Source organism: Phascolarctos cinereus, unplaced genomic scaffold (genome assembly GCF_003287225.1).
Source record: "Phascolarctos cinereus isolate Bilbo 61053 unplaced genomic scaffold, phaCin_HiC Scaffold_5;HRSCAF=322, whole genome shotgun sequence".
NCBI classification, from domain to species: domain Eukaryota; kingdom Metazoa; phylum Chordata; class Mammalia; order Diprotodontia; family Phascolarctidae; genus Phascolarctos; species Phascolarctos cinereus.
Window position 1 is genome coordinate 13,879,757 of NW_027555958.1, and position 12,877 is coordinate 13,892,633.

Here is a 12,877-nt window from a genome sequence, read left to right on the forward strand (position 1 = left end):
GCCTGGATTCAAGAACTGCTTTCTCTAATCCTACCCAACCCAGCAAGCACTAGCTATGTGTGTTAGGGAATGAGGCTAGGAAGGTAGAATGACAAGCATTTCCTGCCTTCAGGGAGTTTACATTCTACTGGGACTTTCTAGAGGTAAGGGATGAGAATAGCCATTCCTATCTTCAGGGGCCTTCAAAGGGCTGTCAGGCCTGTAGTGGGATGCCATAGAGAGCCTCCTGGCCAGGGCCAGGCTCTTCTCTTCAGGTGGAATCCTGCCTGGCAGGTGAACACTCCCACTTCCAAAGCAGGCCCTTGAGCCTTAGGCTGTGGGTCCAAGATCATAAATCTAGACCTGGAAAGTATCTAAGAGGCCATTGTGACCAACTCCCCCATTTGCAGAGGTGGAAACTGAGGCCCAGGGAGGGGAAGTGAGTGGCAAATCACCAGTGTCACAGGCAAGATCTGAACCCAGATCCCAAAGCCCCAGAGTCAGAGTTCTTTCCCCTGGGTTGTGATGTTTCTAGGTGGGGTTGGGGAATGGGCCTTGTTCATGGTGGGAAGTGGAGCACCAGGGAAGCTGGATATAACTTCTCCCCTTTGCCCCCAGCTCCATCAGAGGTTCCCACCATGCGTCTACACAGCAGCTCTGGAAGCAGCCTGACCCTGTCCTGGGCTCCCCCTGAGCAGCCCAATGGCATCATCTTAGACTATGAGATGAAGTACTTTGAAAAGGTTAGTGCAGTGTGTGTGTCAGCAGGTATGCTATATGCGTTTGTATTCTGTGTGTTTGCGCAGGATTGTGCATGAGTGGGCTTGTACGTGTGTTCAAGCAGGTGTGCACCTGTGAATTTGTACATGAGGGTGCATGGGTGTGTTTATGTGTGTGGAGGCAGGTGTACACATGTATGTAATGTGTGTGAGTTTCTGAACATGAGTGTATGGATAGGTGTGAGTTTGCACATGCGTGTGCATGCAGGTATGCTCATGGGTTTGCCCTGTGTGTATGCACATGAGTGTGCAGGTATGTGTTTGCATATGATTGTGTGTGGGTATGTTTGCACGTGTGTGTGTGCGCGTGTGCATGCATGTCTATGCACATGTGGGGGCAGAGCTGGGGCTCAGAAAGGTCCTTGGAGAACCAAAGTTGGGGTTGCAGTCCTGTGTGTCAGACCCTGCAGGGGGTGATGGGGGGGGCTAAGGAGGGAGGTTGATTGAGCGCTCATTCATTCAGGAAATATCCAGTAAGCACCTCCCCCCAAGGCAAAGGCAAGAGCAGGGTCTCACATTCTGCTGGGAGGGGGGTTCAGGACATCATCCTGTGATGAAGCAAGGCCTGGAGGGACTTACTAACTACCTGGGGGATCCCAAGGCGCCTCCTGTGCTTGCATGAGGAGGGAGGCCATTCCAGGCGGGACAGTCAGCCTGGGCAGAGACACGGACGTGGGGACTAGAAATGTCATCCCAAGGCGGCCTCAACTAGATGAGTTTGCCTGGAACAGGAAGGGGAGTCTTCTACACTGAGTGGGAGAAAGGTTACTGGGGCCAGATTGGGGAGGTTTTCAACACTAAACAGAGACAGTAGCATTGTATCCTGGAGGCAATAGGGAGCTAGCCACTAAAGGCTCTCGAGCAGGGGAGTGGCCTGGTGAGACTGCACTTGAGGAAGATTATTTTGGAAGCTTCCAGGAGGATGGATTGGAGTAGGGAGACATTTGAGGCAGGGACACCGATTGGGAGGCTATTGCCATAGTCTAAATGAGAGAGTCAGGAAGAACTGAGTTCAAATTAGGCCTCAGACGCTTCCTGACTGTGTGACCCTGGGCAAGTCACCTAACCCTGTTTGCTTCAGTTTCCTCATCTGTAAAATGAGTGGAAGAAGGAAATGGCAGACACCTCCAGTATCTTTGCCAAGAAAACCCCACATGGGATTGTGGAGTCAGACACAACTGAAAAAGACTGAACAATAAGTGAGAGGCGATGTGGGAGGGGCTTAAAGTGTGACTATGGACGTGGATTTGTCCATGGGAAAGGGCAAGTAAAGAAGGGACTAGGTGGGGCTCAAGTGCCTTCCTTGGAGCTGCTTAGGGCAGGCATGGAGGGTTCTGGGAGAGCTGCCTCTACTTCCCCAAAGGACATGAAGATCCCAAGCCCAAAAGGAAGGGGACCCTGTGGGGTAGGGAGCCTCAGGAGGAGGGGTGGAAGGGGTGACTTTCAGAGCCCTCACGGCCCTCTGTGACCCCTGCAGAGTGAGGGCATTGCTTCCACGGTGACCAGCCAGAGGAACTCTGTGCAGCTGGACGGGCTGCGGCCAGACGCCTGTTATGTGGTCCAGGTCCGAGCTCGGACTGTGGCTGGCTATGGCCAGTACAGCCACCCCGCTGAGTTTGAGACCACGGGGGAGAGAGGTGAGCAGCCCCTGGACAGCCCTTTCCTACCTCCTACCTCCTACCTCCCTCAGCTTTACTTGTTCTTAAATTGTTATACAGCGGGTCACTACTGGAAATGTCTCTTCCCTCCCTCTCTGCAAATCGAATCCTCCCTTGTAACAGTGAAACTTAAGGAAGATCTCCCATGCCATGATCGTCATTTCCCACCCCCCCCCAGGTGACTCGTCATTATCCGGCCCCGGGGCATTACTGGAGCTTTTCATTCAGGTCTTGCTCACAGCTGGCTGCGGTTCTCCGGATGCTGCTTTCTGCATCCATTCATGTGGGTCTTCCTGTGCTCCTCTGGGCTCCTCACGCTCTCCCTTCCTCGCTCTGTGCGGGGCTGTGGATGATTGGCGGAGGGGACCCCTCCCATACCCCCAGGGTCTCTCCCAGAGGTGCTCTCAAGCCCCCTTTTCCTGTCTTTAGGTTCAGGGGCCCAACAACTCCAGGAGCAGCTTCCCCTCATCGTGGGCTCAGCGACCGCCGGCCTGGTCTTCCTTGTGGTCGTCGTTGTCATTGCCATCGTCTGCCTCAGGTCCGCTCCCCCTCCCTCTGGCAGCCATTCTGGGGACCCCCTGGAATAGGGGGTGCCCCTCTGAGAGCTCCCCACAGTGCCCATGTCTCCCATTAGGCCCCAGCACCAATAGCTTGGACACATAGGATCCTAGAGCTTCAGCTGGAGTTTAACTCCCTCATTTTACAGTTGAGGAAACTGAGTCTGAGAGGGGGGAGTGACAAGGGCTCTGGATTTGGAAAATTTGAACCCAGGTCCTCCAGCGTCCCACTCTTTCCACTAGATGATAAATTCTCTCTGCTGGCTGGGGTTTGCCCATGTCCACCCTCTTGGAGCTGAACAAGGAGGTGTGTGTGTGTGGAGATGTCTCCGTGACTGACCCTTCCAACTGTCCCTGTGTTTCTCCCCTCCTCCAGGAAGCAGCGCCACGGTTCTGACTCAGAGTACACGGAGAAGCTGCAGCAGTACAGTAAGTGATGAGAAGAGCCCCCCCCCCCCCCAGGGCTTCACTCCCCTTTCCTCCAGCTTCCTGTCCCATCTTTGCTTTCCTCAAGCCCTGCTTGGGTTTGGGAGACCCACCCATGGGAACACAGCTGGAGGCTCATCCTGCTCCCCTCCTGGGGCCTAGCACTGGGCTAAGATTCTCAGAGGCCTGAGATATGGTCCGTGACCTCAAGGAGGGCCGAGTCCAGCTGGGGGAGACCAGATGTGCGGACTGGGGACAGTCTGGTGCCGGATCATCCACTGATTAGCAAACTATTATTAGACACCTGCTCTGGGCCAGGCACTGTGCTGGCTGCTGGGGGCACAAGACTCCCTGCCCTCAAGAAGCTTCCCTTCTTTTTTTAAAAGATTGTGAACTAGAAAATCCTCAATGAATATGCACATGTCAATATGCAAAGAATGGCAGAAAAGGATTATTCTTGAGATATGACTTGCTTGCATATAAGGAGTCCGGATTCTAGCAGGAAAGATCAGGAGTGCACATTGAGAAATATTTGTAGGATAACTCGCAGGTCACAAGCCTGCAGGCTTAGAGCCAGAAGGGGATTCAGAGGCCATGTGAAATCAGCCAGAGGACCCCAGCACAGCCTGATGGGCTCATTTCATGGATGAGGAAACTAAGGCTGAGGGGGAAGGGGCTTGCTGAAGCTTTCACAGGCAGAAAGCCAAAAAGCTGAGATTCACACCTGGTCTGGTGCTCTCCTCACTGTCCTTTCCAGTATCACTGGTAGCTGGAGATGAGGGCAAGTGACAAGGTCCTCATGTGGGAGGTCCTTTGTGCTATTGACGCATTCTAAGAGGTGAAGGTGAGGAGTGAGTGCATTCCAGGAAGGGAGAAGGGAAAGGGAGGAGTGTGACGTACCATGTGATTCTGTGATTGTCAGTCTGTGGCCAGAATGAGGCGGTGCTGAGGGCAGGAAGGAGGGGGTTTGAGCTGAGTATTAAAGGATGAAGCTATTTTGGCCAGGTGAAGAGGGGGAAGATGGAGCCCTAGAGATGAGTGGTTATTTGGAGGGTGCAGAGAGGTGAGGACACAGCCCAAGTGGGAGAGTGGAGGAGAATGAGGAAACTGATCCAGCTGAAGTCAACGGTGAAGGAGTGGGTGGGGGATGGTGGCTGGGGGGCTTTGCAAACCAGGTAGGAGAATTTAGGCCAAAGTGAGCTGGCTGCCCAGTGCATCTGGCTGGCTCTGGTAGACAACGGGGGTGACTTGCTGAAAATGGAGTTTGAGGGAAATTCCTATGACCAAGGTTTGATTGGAAGGGGGGGGAGTGACTTCAGCGAGCAGGCGGGCAGGTGGCTGAGTGGTTAGGCCAGCTGCTAAACCAGGCAGGAGATTTTGAGGTCCTGGACTGACTGGTGGCCATGGGCAAAGCTGAGAGAGATGGCCAAGGAAGACACAGGAGTTCTTGGGGACTGCCAGGGACTGGGCAAGAAGGGGCCACAGAGGACGCCCTGTCTTTGGCTGCTGCTTTCGCCAGCAGGCAGGATGGGAAGGGCCTTTCCCTGCATGTGGTGCTCACCAGGGATCCTGTCTAGGGGCAAAGGATGAAGAAAAGTTATTTCTGGTCTGCCTCTGATCTCCTTCTGGCTCCACCTTTGAGCTCTGTAATACTTCTCAGCCCCCCCAAAATAGGTGGAAAAGGAGAGCCCCAAATGTCACTAGTTCTCTTCCAAGCCCTTCCCCTTAGGGATGACCAACCTGAGTGCCACCTCTTCCCTCCCCCCTCCAGGAACCCTGCCCCTCCCTGATCCCTCTCTTCTGCCCCCAGTTGCCCCTGGCATGAAGGTTTACATCGATCCCTTCACTTATGAAGACCCCAACGAGGCTGTGAGGGAGTTTGCCAAAGAGATTGATGTCTCTTGTGTCAAGATTGAGGAGGTGATCGGAGCTGGTGAGTCACCGGGGAGGGTGGAAGGGAGGAAGAAGATGGCTGGTTGGCCATGTCGTCCCTCTAGGCAAGGGCTCGTGACCTTTGTTTTATCATGGATCCCTTTGGCATGGGCTGGTGCCTTCTCCAAATGATGTTCTCAGGTACAGAAAATAAAATCCATTGGATTCCAAAGGAAAACAATTCTATTGACATACAGTCATATCTATATCTATCTATCTATCTATCTATCTATCTATCTATCTATCTATCTATCTATCTATCTATCTATGTATCATATGTATGTATGTATGTATGTATGTATGTATGTATATATATATATATATAAAGTTCACAGCCCCCAGATTAAGAATCCTTATTCTAGAGAAGCAGAGGGTGGGGAGAGTCCCTGAGATGGGTGGGCATTAGAGCCTGAAGCCTAGTAATTTAGTGAGCGTGTATTCAGCCTCCTGTGTGCCAAGCATTGTGTCTGGGGCTCTGTTCGCAAATCCCAAGCCATCCTGGCCTGTTAGCGTCTTACTTTCTGCTGGGAGAGGGGAGTGTATCCACAAGGGATAGTGTGTGACCCTGGCCTGTGACCTGCAGGGGAGTTTGGCGAGGTGTGTAGGGGCCGACTGAAGCAGCCAGGCCGCCGGGAACTGTTTGTGGCCATAAAGACCCTGAAGGCTGGCTACACAGAAAGGCAGCGGCGAGATTTCCTGAGCGAGGCCTCCATCATGGGCCAGTTTGACCATCCCAATATCATCCGCCTGGAAGGTGTGGTCACCAAGAGCCGGCCTGTCATGATCCTCACGGAGTTCATGGAGAACTGTGCCCTTGACTCCTTCCTCCGAGTAAGTCCTTCCCCATTCTTGAAACTGCTGCCTGGTGCTGTCTGTGTTCCCCAGGTGTATTCACATCTCTTATCTCATTTGGTTCTCATAGTCCTGGGAGGGCAAGCAAGGCAAATACTCTTAGCCCTATTTTACAGATGAGCAAACTGAATTTCAGAGAAGTTAAGTGACTTATCCAAGGTCCTAGAGCTGATTGGAACTCAAATCTGGGTCTTCAGCTGCCTAATCCAATGTTCTTTCATCTACCCCAGTCTTCTTGCCTAGAATCAAAGAATCAAAGTTATTCCAGGGCCTGGCCAGTCTAACCCACACCTGAAAAGAAATCCCCACGCTAACATGCCTGACAAGTGGTCATCTAGCCTCTAGCTGACAATGGCCAGAGAAAGCTGAGACAGTGAAGCAGAGAGAATGCCAAGCCTCAGTTTCTTCCTCCATAAAATGGGGATAATAAGTGCGGCACCTCTCGGCACCCCGAGGCATCTCTAATGTTCCACATGGCAAAGCAGGGACCTGCCTGCACTGGCAGAGGGAATTAACTATGCCCCAAATCAGAGTGGATAGAGAGCCCACCGCTAAGCATGGAAAATTCAAGCTCGATCCTGGGCAGGCACCTCCACCTCTCTCTAAGATCCTAAGTTTCAGAGAAGTGGCTAAGCTGCATGGGGAGAGTGCCCTACCTTGATCCAATCACAGGGCTGGATCATAGCTGGCCCCAAAGCACAGCAGCATCCCCTCTCCCCAGCTGGTGGTGAGGGTTGGATGAGCTCAGGAATAGAAAATGTGTTAGAAACCTTAAAGAACCATGCCCTGACCCCTCCCCATGGAGTCCTCAGCACCGAGATATGGGTCACGGACAGATTGTCATCCTCCCTGTCCCCAAAGGTCAAGGCTCCCTTTCCCCCCTTCTTTGAAGAGGTGGGGGACTGTGGGCATGGAACACTGCATACAAGGCTACGTTCCCCCAATATGTTGGTTAATGCTACCGAATTGTTTTGTCACCCTCCCCCCCTCCCCTTTATTTTCTTTGTTATAAGGAATAGCTCTCTGGCAAGGGAAGAGGATGGGCACCTTAGGGAATATGGGTGATGTTAAAATAATGGATATCAATTAATTTTAATTTTAATTTCAAAGGGAGAGACGGCACCCTGCCACACACACACACACACACACACACACACACACACACACACACACACACACACAAATAGAGGGGATCCAGCTCACATCACTCCTGACGGAAAAGGAAGCTTTAGCAGAAGGGAGGGCACAGGCTGGAGCCTAAGTCTGTGTGTCCCCATTCTCCAGCTGAACGATGGGCAGTTCACCGTGATCCAGCTGGTGGGCATGTTACGGGGCATTGCAGCGGGCATGAAGTACCTGTCCGAGATGAATTACGTCCACCGGGACCTAGCTGCCCGGAACATCCTGGTGAACAGCAACCTGGTCTGCAAAGTCTCCGACTTTGGCCTCTCCCGGTTTCTGGAGGATGACCCTGCTGACCCCACCTATACTAGTTCACTGGTACGGGTCCAAAGGGTCATACAATAATGGGGCGGGGGAGGTGGCGCCAACTGGGTGAGGACCCCATGTGGGCAGGAGCGAGCCCTGAATCACAGGGTGAAGGGCCTGTGTCCCCCTCTCCACCAGGGTGGGAAGATCCCCATCCGATGGACAGCGCCTGAAGCCATCGCTTACCGAAAGTTCACATCGGCCAGTGACGTCTGGAGCTACGGGATCGTCATGTGGGAGGTGATGAGTTATGGAGAGCGGCCCTACTGGGACATGAGTAATCAAGATGTAAGTGGGGACTGGGGGATCAGGGAGGGGGAGGGGGCCGCTACACTCAGGCCAGCATTGATTCATTTCATTCAGTTCCACAGCTTCTTATTAAGTAGGGCAGCAAAAAGTGGCCTGAATTTGGAGCCCCAGGACCTAGGTTCCAGGGTCCTCACTTCCTGTCTGACCTTGGACAAGTCACCTGACTTCTCTTGGTGGGCTGCCTCTAAAGATCCCTTCCAGCTCTAAATGTGTGACTTTGGGCACGTGCCTCCCCCTTTCTGGGCCTCAATTTCCTCATCTGTAAAATGAAGAGTTGGAGCTCTGAGCTCCTGTCTATCTCTGAAGCCTATGATCTGAAGGCATTACTATATGCCAAGCATCCTGCCAGACCAAAGTGAGCTGGTCCCTGCCCTCCAGAAGCTTACCTTTGACTGGACAGAAGCTGCTTATTAAGTGCCTGCCAGGAGGTCTGAGCCACGGCTCTGGGAAGAGTGGAGGAGAGTGGGAACGTTGTCAGCTGGAGGGAGTCGGGGAAAGCTAAGCCTCGATGGGAGGGGGCAGTTCTGAAATGAGGGGGGGGGATGGGTCAAGGAAAAGCCAGACGATCTGCTCAGGTCTAGGACTTTGGGAGCCCCCTCGGAGGGCCAGCGGTACCCACAGAAGCTCATGCTTCCTGGCACCTCTCTCTCTCCACCCCTGGCTCCAGGTGATCAATGCTGTGGAGCAGGATTACCGCTTGCCACCCCCCATGGACTGCCCCACTGCCCTGCATCAGCTCATGCTGGACTGCTGGGTGCGGGACCGGAATCTGCGGCCCAAGTTTGCCCAGATCGTCAACACCTTGGACAAGCTTATTCGAAATGCCGCCAGCCTGAAGGTCATTGCCAGCGTCCAGTCTGGGTATGCGCCTTCCCGCCTCCCATCCTGCCTGGTGCTCTCACCCTCTCCTTGCTCCCTCCCAGGGCTTCACGTCCCCCTCTCTTCTCTGCCTGCAGGTGTCCCAGCCACTGTTAGACCGAACCGTCCCTGACTACACCACCTTCACCACGGTGGGGGACTGGCTGGATGCCATCAAGATGGGAAGGTACAAGGAAAGCTTCGTCAGCGCCGGCTTTGCCTCCTTCGACCTCGTTGCCCAGATGACCGCAGAGTGAGTGTCTGTTCAGTTGGCAGTGGGAAGGGGCCTGAGTCCTGGCTCTGCCACTCACTGGAGAAGTGACCTGGGGCAAATCACTGGGGGTCATCCTCCATGACCCTTTCATTGGTCCAGTATCCCTTAACTCCTCTGAAAAGCATTCCTCGTTTGTAAAATGGGGACCAGGTGACCTTTTGGATTTTTCAGTTCAGTCCAATGACCTTATGGTCCTAGGTAATGAGCCTTTTCCAGTGGGAAAAGCACCATTTTTAGAAGACCCTGTCTCTTCCTACCTGTATGACCCTGGACAAATCACTTCATTCTTCTGGGCCTCAGTTTTCTCAACTAAAAGATGAAGGGATCGGACTTCTTGGTCTCCAAGGTCCCTTCTGATTTGAAATCTCAGATCCTCTAAATCTGAGACTCAATTCAAGAAGTATCTATTGAGCTTCTCCTGTGTATAAGGCACTGGTGATCAAAGACAAAAATGAATTGGTGCCAGCCATCAAAGAGTGTATATTCAGTTGAGGGAGATAGCATGTGTGTGTGTGTGTGTGTGTGTGTATGTGTGTGTGTGCGCGCGCACACACACATGCATTGTCTGTGTGTGTATCAGAGTATCAGTCAATCAGTAATTTAAGTGCCTACTATGTGCCTGATGCTGTGAAAGGTGCTAGGGATTAAAAGAATATCTTGAGATGGACCCTGCCCTCAAGAGACTTACCTCCTACTTAGAGGGAAAGAATAGGGGTTAGGATAAGTCAAGGCAAAATGTGTAGAGTCATTTTGGATTGTGGAGAGGGGGGTGGGGCTAACAACTGGTGGAACTGGGAAAGGCCTCTTGGGGGAGGTGGGATTTGGTGTGAGCCTTGAACACTGGAGCCTTGGGATTCTGGGAGAATCCCTAGAATGCCCAACATTCCAGGGCAGAAGGGGAGGGTGGGTTCTTCTCTCCCAAGGGGAGGAGCCCTGGGTACAAAGGACAGAGTAGAAAAAAGGAGGTGCTCAGATGCCCTGGGAAGCTGACCAACTGTCCTTCCTCCTCCCCCCAGGGACCTGCTCCGGATTGGTGTGACTTTGGCCGGACACCAGAAGAAGATTCTAAGTAGCATCCAGGACATGCGGCTGCAGATGAACCAAACGCTGCCTGTGCAGGTCTGACCCGCTCGAGCAGCCCCGGACGGCCCCGGGGTGCCACAGGGACTCAGAGTGGCCAGTCATTCGGACGTTTGGATGCTTGGTCAAGGGCTGTCGGGGGACCACTGGAAGCCCCCCCGCAGTGGCCTGTGTTCCTCCTGGGCAACAGCAGGGCCAGGACGCTTAGGACGGATGCCACCTCTTCATATTGAAGACGGATTAGGGGATGGGGGTCATGCCACTGCCCATCCCCCATGGGGCCCAGGCCTCCCTGTTCTCGAACAGGGGGGTGCCCCCATAACCTCAGACTTGGGTGTTCTCCACGCTGGAGTGACTGCAGTGCTCTAGCCTGGATCAGGGCCCCCCCAGGTAGACAAAAAAGCAGCCCCTCCCTCAGAAACTGCAGGGGGGAAAGCTTCAGGGAGTGAGGGGATGTGTGTGACACCCCACCCCTGCTCCAGAGCCAGCTGCCATCACTTCAAGTTTGCACAGGGACTCTCCGGGGAGGGGTAGGACCTGATTCCTTCCTGATACCTCCCAGCCCCCCTCCTTCAGCCTGCTTGGTGCTGAGGCTGGCTTCCAAAATGGGTAGGGGGCCAGCCAAGGAGCAGCCCCCCTGCCCCTTAGAGACTCACAGAGCCAGAAAATGGATGTCTCGATGTCTGCTGTGTGTGCCAGCCCGCCTGCCCGGTGCGTGTGTCAGCATGGCAGAGCTTGGGCCAGCTGGGGGGCGCCCTTTAGGGTGTCAGCAGAATAAAGGCAGTAAGTCATTGCTGTGATGCCTCCCACTCTTTATCACCTCCAATCCACCTCTGCTTGATCCCCTTCTCCCAGGTGAGGGGAGCACACACTGCTCTGCTCTGCATCCACCCTGAGATCCGGCCCCTAATCTCTCAGAATTTCACGGAGGGACATCTACAACCCAGAAACAATTATCTGGGTCTCACTGTGTGCTTGGCATTTGGGATACAAAGGGAAGAAGAAAACGAAATCGCCCCCTGCCCTCAGGCACTTTACACCCTCCTAGAACCATCAATCCACAAAGTTTACTAAGTGCCTCGGGTGAGCTAGGCACTATGCAGAATGCTGGGGATAGGCTACCCCCAGGGTGCTTACATTCTATCGGAAAGCAGCCAAGAAACCCCACTCTGTACCAGGCACCTGTCCTCAAAGGGCTTATGTTTGACTGGGGCTGGGTGGGGCATGCAGCATGTAGACAGCGAACTGCATGGATGCAAAGGGGCAACAGATCAGCCAGGGGAGGATTTAGATAAGACCTCTGATCTGATGGGAGCTTCAGGGATTCAGAAAGGAGCAGAGAGAGAGCAGCCCGGCTCACAGCCAGGGCAAAGGCATAGGAAATGGGGATGCTTGCTGCCCCCGCGACTTCCCACCCCCCATCCTGGGTACTGGGGATATAGAGACAGCATGTGAGATGGAGGTTAGAAAGCTAGCCTCAGAGTCAGGGAGTTCAGGTCATGGTTCCGCCGTACTCAGCTGTCTGTGACCCCATCTGGGCTTTTCTTGGCAAGGATACTAGAGGAGTTTGCCATTTCCTTCTCCAACTCATTTTACAGATAAGGAAACTGAGGCAAACAGGATTCAAGTCCTGCTTCTGACCCAGACTGGTTGTGTGACCCTGGGTGAGTCCTTTAACTACTCAGTGCCCCAGATAACCCTCTGGGACTGCAGACTGCAGGTCAGGTGGTAAAGATATTTCCGTCACTGCAATTTCCCTATACCAAAGAATCCCAGGCCCGGTCAGTAATAATGATAACACACTTACATAGCAACTGAATGTCTTCAAAGCCTTTTTGTGGGAAGGGGGTGGGACTGGGGACAAGTCTAGGCCTGGAGCCAGGACCGAGGTTCAAATCCAGCTTCTGCCACTTCTGTGCACGGGAGAGGGGGGAGGTGTACTCTTGCTCATCACTCAGCCCATCTCCTTGGGCCACAGATTTCCCAAATATAAAATAAGGGGCTTGGACTGGCTGACCTTCAACATTCTTTCCCACTTTAAATAGATGAATTTGCCTGTTGCCCCTTGGGTAAGGCATTCATTTTTCCAGGCCTGTTTCCTTGTCTATACATTAAGGAGTTGGACCCCCAGCCCTAGGTCAAATGAGCTATTTAATCCAACCCAAAACCAAACTGAACTCTCCTCTGTGAGGGCAGTAGCCCACACAAATGGTAACAGGTTATCTGTCTGGGCCGGGGGTATCTTGGAGGCTGGATTCATGTGAAGGGGTGCACTAGTGCCTGGGCAATCTACCAGACCAACAATGCAGTGGGGTAGGGCATATTCCTGCTGTCCCCAGCCCCCACAGTGAGGGGAGCGTGGGGGCAGTGCCCACCCCCACATTTTCCTTGTCTCAACTAGCCTCATGGCTCATCTGTCTTCTCCCTTCCCCCACTCACGTTAGCCGCCTTGGACATTTCTCTTCCCCACAACAGAGACTCTTGGGTCCCCCTGTCTGTGTTATCCCAGGCCTTGGAGTTGGAGAGGGAACTAATGGGATTGGAGTCTTTGTGCTGGAAAGTGGGGGATGGGGAGAGAAAGAGGAAAGGAAGGAAAGATAAAGAGTCAGAAGGGAAAGGAGAGAGAAAGAGAGGGAGAAAGAAAGAGGGAGACAGGAAGGGGGAGAGAGAGGGAGGAAGGAGAGG

General features: G+C 53.3%; 1 protein-coding gene across 1 annotated transcript in view; it reads left to right on the forward strand.

Annotated features, from left to right (window-relative positions):
- Positions 1 to 10,987, forward strand: part of EPHB3 (EPH receptor B3) — a 29,731-nt gene extending 18,744 nt beyond the window's left edge. Inside the window, exons 6-16 of the mRNA XM_021005755.2 lie at positions 598 to 722; positions 2,236 to 2,395; positions 2,846 to 2,954; positions 3,350 to 3,402; positions 5,210 to 5,332; positions 5,915 to 6,162; positions 7,468 to 7,683; positions 7,810 to 7,959; positions 8,648 to 8,841; positions 8,936 to 9,091; positions 10,129 to 10,987. Coding sequence (XP_020861414.1) covers positions 598 to 722; positions 2,236 to 2,395; positions 2,846 to 2,954; positions 3,350 to 3,402; positions 5,210 to 5,332; positions 5,915 to 6,162; positions 7,468 to 7,683; positions 7,810 to 7,959; positions 8,648 to 8,841; positions 8,936 to 9,091; positions 10,129 to 10,237 — 1,643 coding nt within the window. The 3' untranslated portion in view covers positions 10,238 to 10,987. The remainder of the gene's footprint in view (positions 1 to 597; positions 723 to 2,235; positions 2,396 to 2,845; positions 2,955 to 3,349; positions 3,403 to 5,209; positions 5,333 to 5,914; positions 6,163 to 7,467; positions 7,684 to 7,809; positions 7,960 to 8,647; positions 8,842 to 8,935; positions 9,092 to 10,128) is intronic.
- The last annotated feature ends 1,890 nt before the right edge of the window (positions 10,988 to 12,877 follow it).